Source organism: Emys orbicularis, chromosome 19 (genome assembly GCF_028017835.1).
Source record: "Emys orbicularis isolate rEmyOrb1 chromosome 19, rEmyOrb1.hap1, whole genome shotgun sequence".
Classification (NCBI taxonomy): Eukaryota; Metazoa; Chordata; order Testudines; family Emydidae; genus Emys; species Emys orbicularis.
In genome coordinates this window covers 19,919,261-19,932,575 of record NC_088701.1, presented here as the reverse complement: position 1 = coordinate 19,932,575, position 13,315 = coordinate 19,919,261, and the positions used below count along the sequence as shown (strand labels likewise).

The window sequence follows — 13,315 nt, the reverse complement described above, 5'->3', positions numbered from 1 at the left end:
GAGCTGTGGGCGACACCGATTGAAATGCTCGGTCCAGGCCTGAGCTAGTCCTCCAAGCTGAGACAGTGCTGGATGGAGCAGCCAGGAAAGAGAAAGGACCAAGGGATGGAAACCTGGCCATCTGGACTCTAATAGGTGGATTCTCAGTGCCTCCTCCACATGCCTGAAGGAGGAGAGGGACAGGCAGGGGGAGCACCTGGGGCATCAGACGACTCATCCATTATCACAAGAGAATTTGCAAATGCTGCTGGGTTTGGGGTGGGGGATTCTGGGTGCCAGCCCTTGCCCCAGTCTCCCCCAGAGTCCTAGTGGCCCAGCTGATCAGGAAAGGCTCATCGCTTAAGGCACTTTTAAGCTGTGGAGGCTCATCCGGTGGCTGCTCAGTTGGACACGACGTCTGAGGTCTCAGACACCAGTCTCCCATCCCTGGTCTCGATTTTCTTGATCACGATGGCCTTCGACCTGGCGAGAGGCGAGCTCTCCAGTGTGGGGGATTTCAGGGAGTAGCTGCCACCCGAGTAGGAGCTGCTGTACCCTCCCCCGTAACCACCATATGCACTGCCAAGCCCACCTGGAGGGGAGGAGAGAGACAGAAGACCAGTAAGACCACGCAGGATGTGCAGGTGACTCCGCAACCAAGGGCAATGCTGACCGCATGGATGGCTCAACCCACATTCTGTGGGCCTGCGAGTCAGCCAAGGACTGAAGCGCTGCAGACCCTGGAAGGCAACAGCTATAGCAGAGACCCTGGAAGGTCTCTGCTATAAAACCTGGCCCAGAGCTCTCCTACAGTTGAGTCAGCTAGGCAGCTCTGCGCTTCAGAACCAAGCCGGGGAGGACATCACACCGCAGGCGAAAGGCTAGATCTTGGGCTAGGTGCTGCCAGGATGGAGTGGTCCTGAATCACTAACTGGATTCCCCCGAGGGCGGAGAGACAGAGCGTGGGCAGGATGGGTCAGCCTCTAGCCAACACCCCATTATAAAAGCAGAAGAGGATGGGGGGAGGGATAGCTCAGTGGTTTGAGCACTGGCTTGCTAAACCCAGGGTTGTGAGTTGAGGGGGCCAGCTAGGGATCTGGGGCAAAAAAAAAATAGTTGGGGATTGGTCCTGCTTTGAGCAGGGGATTGGACTAGATGACCTCCTGAGGTCCCTTCCAACCCTGATATTCTATGATTACAGAGCATCTAACCCTGCAATGCTTCCTTCCCTCATCTTCTAGGTCAGGAGCTCAACCTTGGAAAAAGAAGCTCCTGGCATTAGGAACCATCCCACTGCTGGGGCTTAGGCACATTCTGTCTGCCCCTTCCCCGCTACATATCCCCATTGCTGCAGAGAAAGAATCACTCCCCAACGTATCTGGTTCGGTGCCGGTAAGACTGAGCGACCATGGGGAACCAGGCCCAGTTCTTCAAGGTGCTGAGTGCCCTCAGCTCCCGCTGAAGTCAGTGAGAATTAGGGCCCTCAGTGAGTTGTAAGGGGCCAATTTCTTCTCCCCAAGCCACGACCCTGGCTCTGTGGTTCTGCTCTCCCAACATGTGTCAAACTCCCGCTGAGTAGCAGAGTCCATTCTCACCACGGGGGGGGGGGATTCTGCCCCAGCTCGGAGTGCTTCCCTGCTGCCCCACATTACCCACCCCCGCCCCCAAATGAAACGCATTTACCTGAATAGCCGGTCGTCTTGGTCTGAATGCTCATGCTTTGCATCCCAGACTCCAGCCTGCCAAGCAGAAGAGAGGGATATGAGTTATCAGTGCCCGGACAATGTCGAACAGGGATGGGGCACAGAGAAGGACAAAATTAGGGCTGCGTGGAACGTGTAAGCCACTGCCAACATGGCATCAGAACTGCTCATCCGTGTGTCATAGACCCAATACTGCTAACAGCAGAGATTCTCCTTTAGCTGTATTGATAAGGGCCTGTTACTTTTGAAGCAGAAGGATCTGGGTTCTATCCCGGCTGCCTCTGGGAACTTCTGAGCATCTGTGGCCTGCCAGAAATTTACAAGAGTGAAGCCCTAAGCGGAGAGGGTTTGTTACTAATATCTGCAAAGCAAGGGTAGTGATTAGTCACTGACCCAGCTGAGGCCAGCCAGTGAGTCCGCAAAGGCAGGACTAAAACCCAGGCGTTCCTGGCCATCGAGACAAGGGGGTCTCAAGCAGGGGACTGCGCTGCAAACAGATGTCAGGGGGTCGTGACCAGCCTGCCCTTTCCATATTGCTAAGTGGGATGAGGGGAGGGGCAGGGCAGGGCAGGGCAGGGCCGTCCTTACCCATACGCATTTCCTGGTGCCCTACGCAGCTGCGTCCTGCTCCAGGCCCTGCTCTGCCTCTTCGCCATGGCCACGGCCCCTGCCCCTGCTCTGCTGCAGCCCCGCCTCTTCCCACCCCTGCTCCGCCTCAGCCCCGCCCCCATTCCCCTGAGCACTGCTGCAGGGGTCGGGCCTGCACTCACCCCAGCCTGCTCTGCTCCCCTGGCTCCCAGCCGCGCCACTGGCGAGTGCTGGGGGATGGTTTCCCCCTGCCCCCCAAGGCTGGGAGCCAGGGGAGTGGAGCGGGCTTCCCCCCTACATCCCCATCCCACCCCCCGCAGAGGCCTGGGGCCTCACACAGCCCCCCCCACGGAGGCCTGGGGCTGCATAGGGCACCAAAATGGCTAGGCACGGCCCTGGGGTGGGGTAGCCCAGTATGGGAAAGCGGGTGAGTGCATGGAAATGGTTTGATCATCCCCACATTGGGCAACACTGCCCCTGCTGCATCTCAGAGTTCACGGCCCCCTGGCTGCACTGCGCTAACTCGCTGCTGGGAGACGAGTTACATCCCAGCCACTCTGCGCCTGGGCCCCCCCTCCCCCCCAGCTTCCTCCCCCCTCGTCCTCACACAGCGGCTGACACTGCCTTGGCTGACTCCGCATCCGCGTGCAGACACCATCATCGATGGGACGTCTGCAAGACATTCGCACCAATGGATGCGCTAGACAGACGAACATGTGACGGCAAGAGCCCAATTAACGGGCCCGCAGCCCACATAACTAAGCTCCGTCGGCCTGTCAGTCAATTACGGATTATTCGCGGGAGTTACCCTGAAAAACCGAGGACTGATGTGAGGCTGTAGTGATGGTGGATGTACAGTGCAAGCCCCTTAAAGGGCCAGCAACCCCTCCTAGGACCAGCAGTCCAATTTGCACCCAGCATGTTGTGGGCACTACTGAGGGTGGCGCTAGCAGGACATCCTGATTAGGGTGACCAGAGAGCAAGTGCGAAAAATCGGGACGGGGTGGGGGGCAATGGGCGCCCATATAAGACAAAGCCCCGAATATCGGGACTGTCCCTATAAAATCACGGCATCACCCAAATCCTGATGGACTCAGAAGTCAGCAAGGGGTTAATCTACAGACCTTGCTCCGAGACAGAGGTGCACCACATTGGAGCCAAGTTCCAGCCCCGGGGCTGGTCTATTGTCCTCCGCTCTCTCATTGGTCCTCCCTCTGGAGAGGGGGAGAAGCCATCCAATCGTGACACATGATGCCGGCCTCCCACACCCACCTGCTCTCCTCTCCTTCCAGCAGCTTCCTGTAGGTGGCGATCTCGATATCCAGCGCCAGCTTGACGTTCATCAGCTCCTGGTACTCCCGCAGCTGGCGGGCCATGTCCTGCTTGGCTCTCTGCAGGGCACCCTCCAGCTCGGCCAGCTTGGCACTGGCATCTTTGATGGCCATCTCACCGCGCTCCTCGGCCTCAGTAATGGCTGCTTCCAAGTTGGCACGCTGAGGGGTGGAGGCAGGGGGAAGCATTAGATGGTTTCTCCCAGAACAGGGGCCTCTCCCAGTATCCTTATCGGAGGAGGAGGGTGAAGCTCCCTGGAGATATCTGCTGCGGCGTTATAAAGCCAACACACTAAGGGCTGGTCTAAATTTTAGCACCGATGTTGCTGCCCCAATGCAAACTTCCAGTGTAAACGCACTGCACCCAGGCAAAGCGGCGGCTTGCAACTGGGCAGTTTGCTCCCATTTCAAACCAGAGGAAGCTATGTGGGTCCATGCCCTGCTTTGCAACCATGGCAGATAGTTTGCACCATCGGGTGGAAAATATAGACCAGCCCTGAGCTCTTGCATCCTGTTCAGATTTTCCTTTCTCCCATCATACAGGCTTCTCCAAAGGACACTGGGGAGCAAAGAAGTGAAAATCCCTCCGGAAGAAAGGGAAGCGGGTTCCTGTCTACACCAGGGCTGCAAGCATGTCACCGTCACAACACACGCCCCCTGATCCTGTTTCTAAGCGCCGCTCCATTCTGCAGTGCAGGCCGACGTGTGGGACTGGTGAGGTGCTTAGCTGCTGAAGTCCCGAGAGCTGCGAAAGAAACTAGGGAGAGCGAGAAATTGACTCCCCAGAGAGCGATTACAGAGACAAGAGTCGGTGAGATTAAGGAGAAAGAAAAGCCAGATCAGCAGCTGAGGTAAACAGGCAGAGACAGCTGGACTTCTGTGGTGCTGTATTGGTTACGTCCGCTGAAAAACTGGCCCAGAGACAGATATTAACCATGCCCTCAAACCACAGTTGTGCTGCTCACGGTTGGGGAGCACATGGGGAATTTCCCATCTACACTAGAGAATGGGGCGGTGTTACCCCACATCTGCAGTTATAAACCAAGATCTACAAGGTGGATTGAGAGGGATCTGTAGACTGGCAAGCTAAGAATGGTAAGAGGGAATCCTTTCCCCAGGTCTCCGGCGCAGGCACCAGGCCCCCAAATAACTGCAGGAGGAGGAACGAAGGGTCTGGTGCAATTCTGGAGAAGTCAGCGGTTGTTTCTCTCACCTGGCCTTTCAGGGCATCGATCTCCGACTGTAGCCGGTGGATCATCCTGTTGAGCTCGTTGATCTCGGTCTTGGTGCTACGGAGGTCGTCCCCGTGCTTCCCCGCCACCGCCTGGATCTCCTCGTACTGCGTGGGAAGGAGAGAGACAAGGAATTGAGAACAGAGCGCGCAGTGTCATCAGCTGTCCTCCTTCCGGGAGTGCAGGATCCAGGCCAGGATTTGGGGAGATCCTGTATGGGGACAGATGGCAGCCCAGGCTGGGAGCTAGAGAGACTCCCAAGGTTAGTCCGTGTCCAGCAGCCTCAATAAAGGAATCCCCTTATAATCATTACAGCTGAATCCTGGCTCTTTACCACCAGGGAAACCGTATAAACCAGGAGTCCGGTCACAATTGTCCCTGCTCTGGAAGGCTCCATTTTTAACAGCTTTAATCAGCCTTGCAAATTTGCCAGGAAAATTCACCAGGCCTGGCTCAGAGCTTGCAAATGAAGAGACTGGTGGCATTTCATTTCCCCTTCAGTCAAATCCTCCTCCCCAGGAGGACGTGGGATTTTGCAAGGCTGGATTAAATTCCACGTGTCGGGAAGGGAAGCCAGAAGGAAATCAGAATGAAAACCACGTAATATTGCTGCTTAGAAAGCCCTGTGCATAATGCTATGCAAATTGCAGTCAGCGCTGCAGCTAAGGGTGTCGTCCCGGCTTCCAGGGGCGGAGGAACCAGTGTGGAATCTCTCTGTGCAAAGTCTCAGAGTGCACATTGCAAAACCACCGCAGGATTAGAGACAGCTGCTCCGGGGTGGAACAGCGCAGGTCCTGCAGGTCGGGCGGATTGGGAGCTCGGGACAGGTCTAGCAATGGGGTGTTTCCGGTCTGGATTGGAATGATGCATGAGCTGCGTGGGAGCCCAAGGCTGGACTGCCAGGAGAGCATGGCAGGCACGGCCGGCGTGTGGGAAGCACTCGCCGTTCCTGCTTGCACTAAAGCTCACCCTTAGGAGTGAGGCTTCCACCTGCGACAACCAAAGGGAAGGGAAGTATGGTCCAATGGGTAGGGCACTGACTCGGGAGACCTGGCTCCAGTTCCTGGCTTGTCACTCAGAGCATTGCGCCGGCGGCAGAGGGGGAACAGTGGGGGAGGGGCCGGGGGCGAGCCTCCAGGCCAGGAGCTCAGGGGCCAGGCAGGAGGGTCCCACGGGCCAGATGTGGCCGCCAGTTTGCCCACCTCTGTTCTACAGCCTCAGATTTCAGCGTTAGGTTGTTTGTGCCCCATTTGAGAAACGGTAGGTCTATGAAGCCAAGGCTGTAGCAGGCTCCATGCGGGGAAGTGCTGTGGCCTAGGGTATGCAGGAAGAACAGACAGGGGTTCCTTGCGGAACATGTGCCCCAGCTGTGGCAGATATGGCAATCCCCTGTAATAGCCTTGAAAAACTTTATTCCGTTGATTCTAAGTCTCTTTGGAGTCCATTGTATTAAGTGCAAAGTTGATGTATTATTGGGGGATTGGCTGTAACTTCTCCTAGGGGGGAGACATGGGAAGTGTTATGAGTGTAGGCAGGGGCCTGGACAGCCTTGGAGAACCCCAGTCAGGAGGGAGAGAGACGCGGTTCTCCGCCCAAAAGAGGTGACGGCTGAGGAGCCGGGAGCTTAAGAGTGGGTGTCCTTGCTGGGCCACAGAAGGGGAGCACAGGTGCAGTTGCCCTGAACTGTGACTCCAGCCACTAGAGGGGGACAGTGAGTCACGCTGCATTTGAGAATGACGCATGCATATGCAATGCCTGCTAAGGAAGGCTTCTGTAATGCTCAGCTCACCAGCTGGAGGGAAGGAATGGGACAGCTGCCACCTAGCGGACGTTCCCATGGGCAGTGCCACACGCCCTGACCCACCCACGTCAGCTCAGAGACCAGGCTGGCTGCATCCCCAGCAGCTCCGGGGACAGACGGACAACTCACCTTGGTCTTATACATGGTCTCAGCCTCCGCCCGGCTCCTGTTGGCCATCTCCTCGTACTGCGCTCTAACCTCTGCGATGATGCCGTCCAGGTCCAGCTTGCGGTTGTTGTCCATGGTCAGGACCACAGAGGTGTCAGAGACCTGGGACTGCAGCTCACGCAGCTCCTGGGTGCGGCGGGGTGGAAGCATAAGGATCATCTGTCACCATGGAGCATGGAGAACTCGGTGCACCCACCAGCATTCCCAATGCCTTGCTGTTGGCTGCTTTCCCAGACTAGGGTTACCAGATTTCAAGTTCCCAAATAGAAGACATTGCTGAAGGGAGGGGGAGCTGGAGGAGGAATGGGGTGGGGTACCTCAGCCGCCAGTGATCTCCCAGCTCTGAAGGCAGCGCCGCCGCCAGCAGCAGCGCAGACATAAGGGTGGCAATACCATCCCATGCCATCCTCACATCAGTGCTGCTGCTGGCGGCGGCGCTGCCTTCGGAGCTGGGCTCCCGGCCAGCAGCCGCCGCTCTCCAGCGGCCCAGCTCTGAAGGCAACGCAGAAGTAAGGGTGACAATACCAAAACACGGACATTCGTTCAGATTTCAAAAATCCCCCCGGATGGAGATTCGAGGACCAATGGTAACCCTATCCCAGACTGATCCAGCCACTGAATCCACTGGGGCTGGTGTTGGCTGAGATCCCCCTCCTTCCACTCACCAACCTCAAAGGGCCAGGGGACAGCAGCAGATGCTGTAGGATTGATGGCGTGGCTATCCGGGGAGGGGAGAAGGGGGGTGTCACCATGCACCCTATGTGCAAATAGTCCCAGCCCTTTAAAAATCCCTTGTCTCCTGCAAGAAGACACTTGTCTTTGCAGGAACTCAGTGTTCTTCAATGGGATTCCCCCGGCAGGTCAGGGAGGAATTTAAAGGGCCAGGGCTACAGGACTGAGCCAAAGGGAGACATCACAGACCTCGTCATACAGCTGCCTCAGGAAGTTGATCTCGTCAGTCAGGCTTTCCAGCCGGGACTCCAGCTCCACCTTGTTCATGTAGGCCTCGTCCACATCCTGCAGGAAGAGAGCACGGACCCCATTAGAGAGACCCCCGGCCCTCTCTGCCTGCGGCGCCCAGCCGAGCCCTGGAGCAGCGCGGACTCACCTTCTTAAGCAGGACAAATTCATTCTCCTTCTCAGTGCGGTGATTGATTTCATCCTCATACCTGCGGGAGGGGGGAAATGGTCAGGTCTGCGGTAGGGCTGGGAAGTCATTCTCTGATGGATGCTATGAAGGCGTAGTGATCATCGGGGGGGAGGGGGGGGGATATAGACCCATCTAGGGGATGCCAGGAGGCAGGGAGACCCCTAGCCAGGCACCCACCAATGACCTTCCAGATCTGGAAGGCAAAAGGACAGGATGGGTTTGGGAAACTGTGCTCACTGGGCGGGGGGGATTGTGCATTGGGGTTTATATGTGAAATGATGGAGGAAAACCCCCAATGATGCCCATCCCACCCCCACCAAGAGCAGCTGAGAATCTCCCCCTCCCCCCGCAACCCCTGGGAGAAGGGCTCTGTGCAGGGAAGCAAGGAGCACACAAGCTGGGCAGGTGTTGATAACCTGGCCAGATCCAATGACTGCCCTGAAGGAGGCAGCAGGCTGATAATGGGTGTAGCCTTCGAGAGCCTCCTTGTGCTAGAACATTGGGGTGCGACCCCAGACCTCGGTGTGCCTGGGATTTCTACCCCCCTTTGGAGGGAACAGGAAGGCGTCTCTCTCCCCCCCCCCGCTTTGGCCTCCGTTGGACTCACTTATTCTTGAAGTCCTCCACCAGGCCCTGCATGTTACCCAGCTCAGCCTCCAACTTCAGCTTCTCCTGGCCCAGGCCGTCCAGTTGCCGGCGCAGGTTGTTGATGTAGGCCTCGAACATGCTGTTCATATTGCTGCGGGTGGTCTTCTGGCCCTGCAGCAGGTCCCACTTGGTCTCCAGCATCTTGTTCTGCTGCTCCAGGAAGCGGACCTAGTGTGGGGAGGGGGAGGGAAGCAGAGCCCTGCTGATTACACCTGCAGAGCTCGGTGGCTGTGGACGTGGGAGGCAGGACTCTCCTGCCGGGAGAGTTACAACCTGTTGGGCATGGATGGCTTCTTCCCACTCATGCTCCGGAAATCACCTGCCATCCCTCCCACTAGGTCCTGAGCCTCCTCTCACGTGTGAATCAGGAGTATCTCAAGCAAGTCAATGGAGTTCCCTGGTAGAATCAGGTGTAAGTGAGAAGACAACCAGGCCTACAGTAACTGCACCGAGTCTGATTCTGCTCCCACCTCCACTCATAAATCCAAAGTAGCTTCACTGAAAGCAACAGCGTTCCCCTTGTATAAGTGACTCGGTGCCATAGAGACTTATTCTGCCTTTGGACGTGTGCACCGTTTAATTCAATGGGAGAGGAGTCCAGGTATCGGAAGGGGTGGTTTTCCCTGTTGAGCCAAATTCTGCTCTCAAAGTAAATCCAGCGTCACTCCATTAACTTCAGTGGAGTGACTCCGGATTTACACCAGTATAACAGAGAGCGGAATCTGGCCCTAAATAAATGGTGTCTGATTTATTTACACGAAGGCCCATTTTCCCTATTCTGGGGGTGTAAAGCAGCCTCAGTGTAAACGAGAAACAAGCCAAAGGAAATAAGTGGAGTCATTCTGGGTTGACACTTATGTAACAGAGGGGAAGGATTTGGCCCTTGGTATTTATTTTCTTGAAAAGTGAAAGTAAAATGATCAAAAAGGCTGGGCCTCATCTGCATCTGCAGCCTTAGTGTAAACGAGAAACAGGCCTGGCAAAGGGGAGTCACTCTGGATTGACACTGATGTAACTGCCCTTCACCGCAAACGGAGTTTCTCTTGAGCAGGCTGCTATCTTAATGGGGACACGAGGGATCGAACCGAGGACGTCCAGAGATCAAAAGGACAAGCAGCCATGGCTTGAGCTAAACAATCAAGGCTGCTTAAGTGGTCTGTCACAACACATACCCTTCGGGGCACTGGGGTGGGGAGGGGGGACATACGCCCCCCAGTGGATTACACAGGCGCTGCAGTATTTAACCCACAGGCCTACAAATGCCTTTAGCATTTACTTGTAGACTTCGAGCTGCTGAAGTCAAGGGGAGTTTTACCAGCGGGACACCTGATTTAGCACATGGGGTTAGACTTGCCAAAGCATTCGGCCCCCACTGGACACTGCTGGAGCACGTGCAAAAAGCTGTCCCGTGTAGCAGGTGGCCGGGCTAAGGGCATGACGCAGCCCTCTGGCCACGCCGGTGGAAACCAGGAGTAACAACGCATAACGACGGCATCGAATTAGTAAGAGGGAGAAGAATCGGGCCCGGTGGAGTTACTCTGGATTGCCACCAGTGTCACAGATTACCAGGTGGCCCACTGTAATAGGGGGACCAGATGTCCCAATTTGATAGGGACAGTCCTGATATTTGAGGCTGTGTCTTATATAGGGACCTATTACCCCCCCGCCCCCGTCCTGATTTTTCACACCTGGCCCGGAGTTCTCTGCAGTCCTACATGATCTGGGCTAGGGGGCACAAGAGGATTTGAGCCAGAGAAGTGGCCAGGACCCTTGGACTCCTGAAGGGCAGGTGCAGGGCGAGGCAGCTGTTCCTGCCTACGGCCCAGCCTTAGATAACCGAGATGTAAACACAGGCCTTTGCTAACAGGCAATAAAACCTGTTTGTTTAAATCCAGACCCGACCCAGGTGCCCCAGAACAGTGATGGGCGTGGTGGGAGGGGCTTTCAGGTTAGATTGTTACATTGCCTATAGTTAAGCATTTCCTCCAGATGGCAGCCAGTGTGTGTGTGGTTTAAAAACGAGGAAGCCGGTGGCACCTTAAAGACTAACAGATTTATTTGGGCAGAAGCTTTGGTGGGTAAAAAACGAAAGCTTATGCCCCCAAAAAATCTGTTAGTCTTTAAGGTGCCACCGGACTCCGCGGTTTTGTGGATACAGACCAACACAGCGACCCCTCTGATATTTTAAAAAAAAAAAACAGCTTTCTAAGCCCAATGCTGGAAAAGGGCAGAAAGGATCCAGCTGCTCTTTTGCCAGCCTCTGAAGCAAAAGCCCAGGTGAGGGCGGAACAGGAGCAGATGCAGGTTGCCTATTGGGGGGGGGGGGGGGAGTCAACGCCTGTCCCCTGTAAGTGGGGACCACTGTGCTGCTGCCATATACCAGGGCCTTGGAAATACTGAAGGAGAGAAGACGTCTTGATGCAGCCCCTCTCGGCCTTACCGCATGCAGGGGGATACATCTTTTTCCAGGCTGGGATCACAGGCGCATGAGGATGGGGAAAAGCCACTGGGTTCCTTCCGGCTCATCCCAGCTCCACTAGCTCAGGACTTTCCCCGGCTGGATGTATGTTAGGCCCCAAGATTTTGGGTGCCTCCATTTTCGGGCCTGATTTTCAGAGGTGCTGACCCTCTGCTGCCCGTGCCTGGCACCCTCTGAAAACCAGGCACCAAGCTGGGCACCTGGAATCAGCCCCCACTTTTAGACCTCAGCCCCCAGCAGCCCCCATTGAGAGCAATGGAGAAACCCCCCCCAGCCACGCCCTTTAGCAGGGGTGCTTTGCAAGGTGGCACATTCTCCCCACGTGCAGGCAACTTCCCCTTTAGCTCGAAAGCTGCTCTCCAATGCCAACGCTCTGACAGCCGCTCTGGGGCCTGGATTGGCAGGTGTCCCAATGGGGAACCTTTGCGTCTCTCACTCCATTCCGCTCCCCCACCTCCGGGAAAGGGGCTTTTCCAACCCACCAGGTGGTGCAGTGACTGAAAAATTTTTGTAACTAAGACAAGCAGAGGAAATTTTTCTCCATGTTCTCATGCACCTGTAGGAGGAGCCTTTGGCTCAGAAGTGGCTCAGAGGGATCTGATCTGGCTACAAAACCGTTCCGATTCCCCTCTGATTGCGGGGATATTGGCTAGCAGGTCACTGCTCCCCTTATATGCTACATGGCGGAGAGACGTTACCCCGAGATGTTTACTGCACGCACCCCCGCACCCCACTCGAGTCACCGTGGGTGGCATGGGGCGTAACTGAGAGCAGAATCCGGACTGTCTCCTTCCAGCCTACAGGTGTTACAGCAACAGAGCAAGTCTGGTTGACTTCTGCCCATCCCCAAGGAGCACACCCACTTCTCTGCCTGCCAACCCGGCTCTGCAGATACCAGCTTTACCCTGATGGTGCCAGGACTCACCTTGTCGATGAAGGAGGCGAATTTGTTGTTGAGGGTCTTGATCTGCTCCTTCTCCTGCGTCCGCACGTGCTGGAGGGTAGGGTCGATCTCCAGGTTGAGAGGCGCCAACAGGTTCTGGTTGACGCTGACGGCGGTGATGCCGCCCCCGGTGCCGAGTCCGTAGCCCGTCGACGGTCCCCGCATGCTGCCTCCTCCGTACCTGCTCCCACCATAGCTGGAGTAGGACGAGCTCGTGCTGATGCGGCTCACGGGGCCAGACGTGTAGGAACGGCTGCTGAAGGCGCGAGGGGCAACAGTGCTGGTGCTCCTGTAGGTCTTTTGGGTTCTTGAGACAGACATTTTGGAGAGGCTAGTGGAGGAGGACAGGAAACACTGGTTGAGCGAGCACAGCAGCTGAAGGACAGGCTCTGGAGGCTGAGAGCTGAGTGGGGTGTGTGCAGAGTTATATACCGGGCCATCAGGGGGCGGGGATCCAATGCCTGGAGCACTGACTGGCTGCAGGCCGCTGGAGGGGCGGGGCTACCACAGAGCCAGGCCAACACCTGCTCCCTCCACCCTGCCGCACCTAGTTAACTCTTTCAAAGCCAGAGAGGGGCAATCAAATGCACCGGCCCAGCTCCAAGAAGCGTCCCATCGCTGTTGTGTTTGGAGAAGCACCTGGCAAAAATACCAGAGGGGGGCAGCAGCCTCAAGAACTGGCCCAGGATCCACCCAGAGAGGGCAGGAAATGCAACTATCCGGCCAGCTTCTGGTCTCAGTGATACTGGGTGAACCCAGAGCTGGCACTAGGCATAAGCAGACTTAGGGCCCCAAGCAGCTCCACGGGGCCCCCTATTAGTTTTTTATTATGTGTTGGGGGGGCCAAAAAAACTGTTACTGCTTAGGGCCCCCAATGGGCTAGCACCGCTATTGTGTGGCTTGGCTGGAGTTATTCCGGGTTTACACCATCAGAACCTTGCGCATCATTAAGGAAGCCGCCAAAGACACACGAGTTGAGGCTTGTGCCCAGAAAATAAAAGGAAAAGAAAAAAGCAGAGGAGAGATAGACAGTGAGGTGTTTTGCAACGGCCCGTACCTGAGATCCTAGGTCCTTTTTCACGTGAGGTTCAGGGCTTCTGCGCAACAGGGAATTGATGCTCCCCCCCCATCACTACAACTTCACCAATAAACGGAGTACTGGGAGCACTAGTGTAAACTATACTCTGTAGTGCAGATGCCGTTGGAAGCACCACGTCACATAGACGTGCTCTGAGGGGGTAAATATCCCCCAGTGGTTGCAACAGCGGTGAACTGTCACAAGCGGCAAAAATA

General features: G+C 56.1%; 1 protein-coding gene across 1 annotated transcript; it reads right to left on the bottom strand.

Annotated features, from left to right (window-relative positions):
* Positions 1-380: 380 nt before the first annotated feature.
* On the bottom strand, positions 381-12,343 carry KRT8 (keratin 8). The gene is made up of 9 exons (XM_065419568.1): positions 12,005-12,343; positions 8,560-8,768; positions 7,911-7,971; positions 7,724-7,819; positions 6,764-6,928; positions 4,815-4,940; positions 3,543-3,763; positions 1,663-1,718; positions 381-571 (listed from the first exon to the last, which is right to left on the bottom strand). Exons 1-9 carry the CDS (start codon positions 12,341-12,343, stop codon positions 381-383), a joined length of 1,464 nt encoding a protein of 487 aa, XP_065275640.1.
* Between the last annotated feature and the right edge of the window lie 972 nt (positions 12,344-13,315).

Bases quoted from the DNA above. Each gene is read 5' to 3' on its own strand.
- KRT8 (XM_065419568.1), bottom strand. From the start codon at position 12,343: ATGTCTGTCTCAAGAACCCAAAAGACCTACAGGAGCACCAGCACTGTT. The intron at 1,719-3,542 runs GTGGGTGTGGGA...TCTGCTTGGCAG, and splicing joins CTGGAAGGAGAGGAGAGCAG to GCTGGAGTCTGGGATGCAAA. The intron at 572-1,662 runs GTAAATGCGTTT...CCTCCCCTCCAG, and splicing joins CAAGACGACCGGCTATTCAG to GTGGGCTTGGCAGTGCATAT.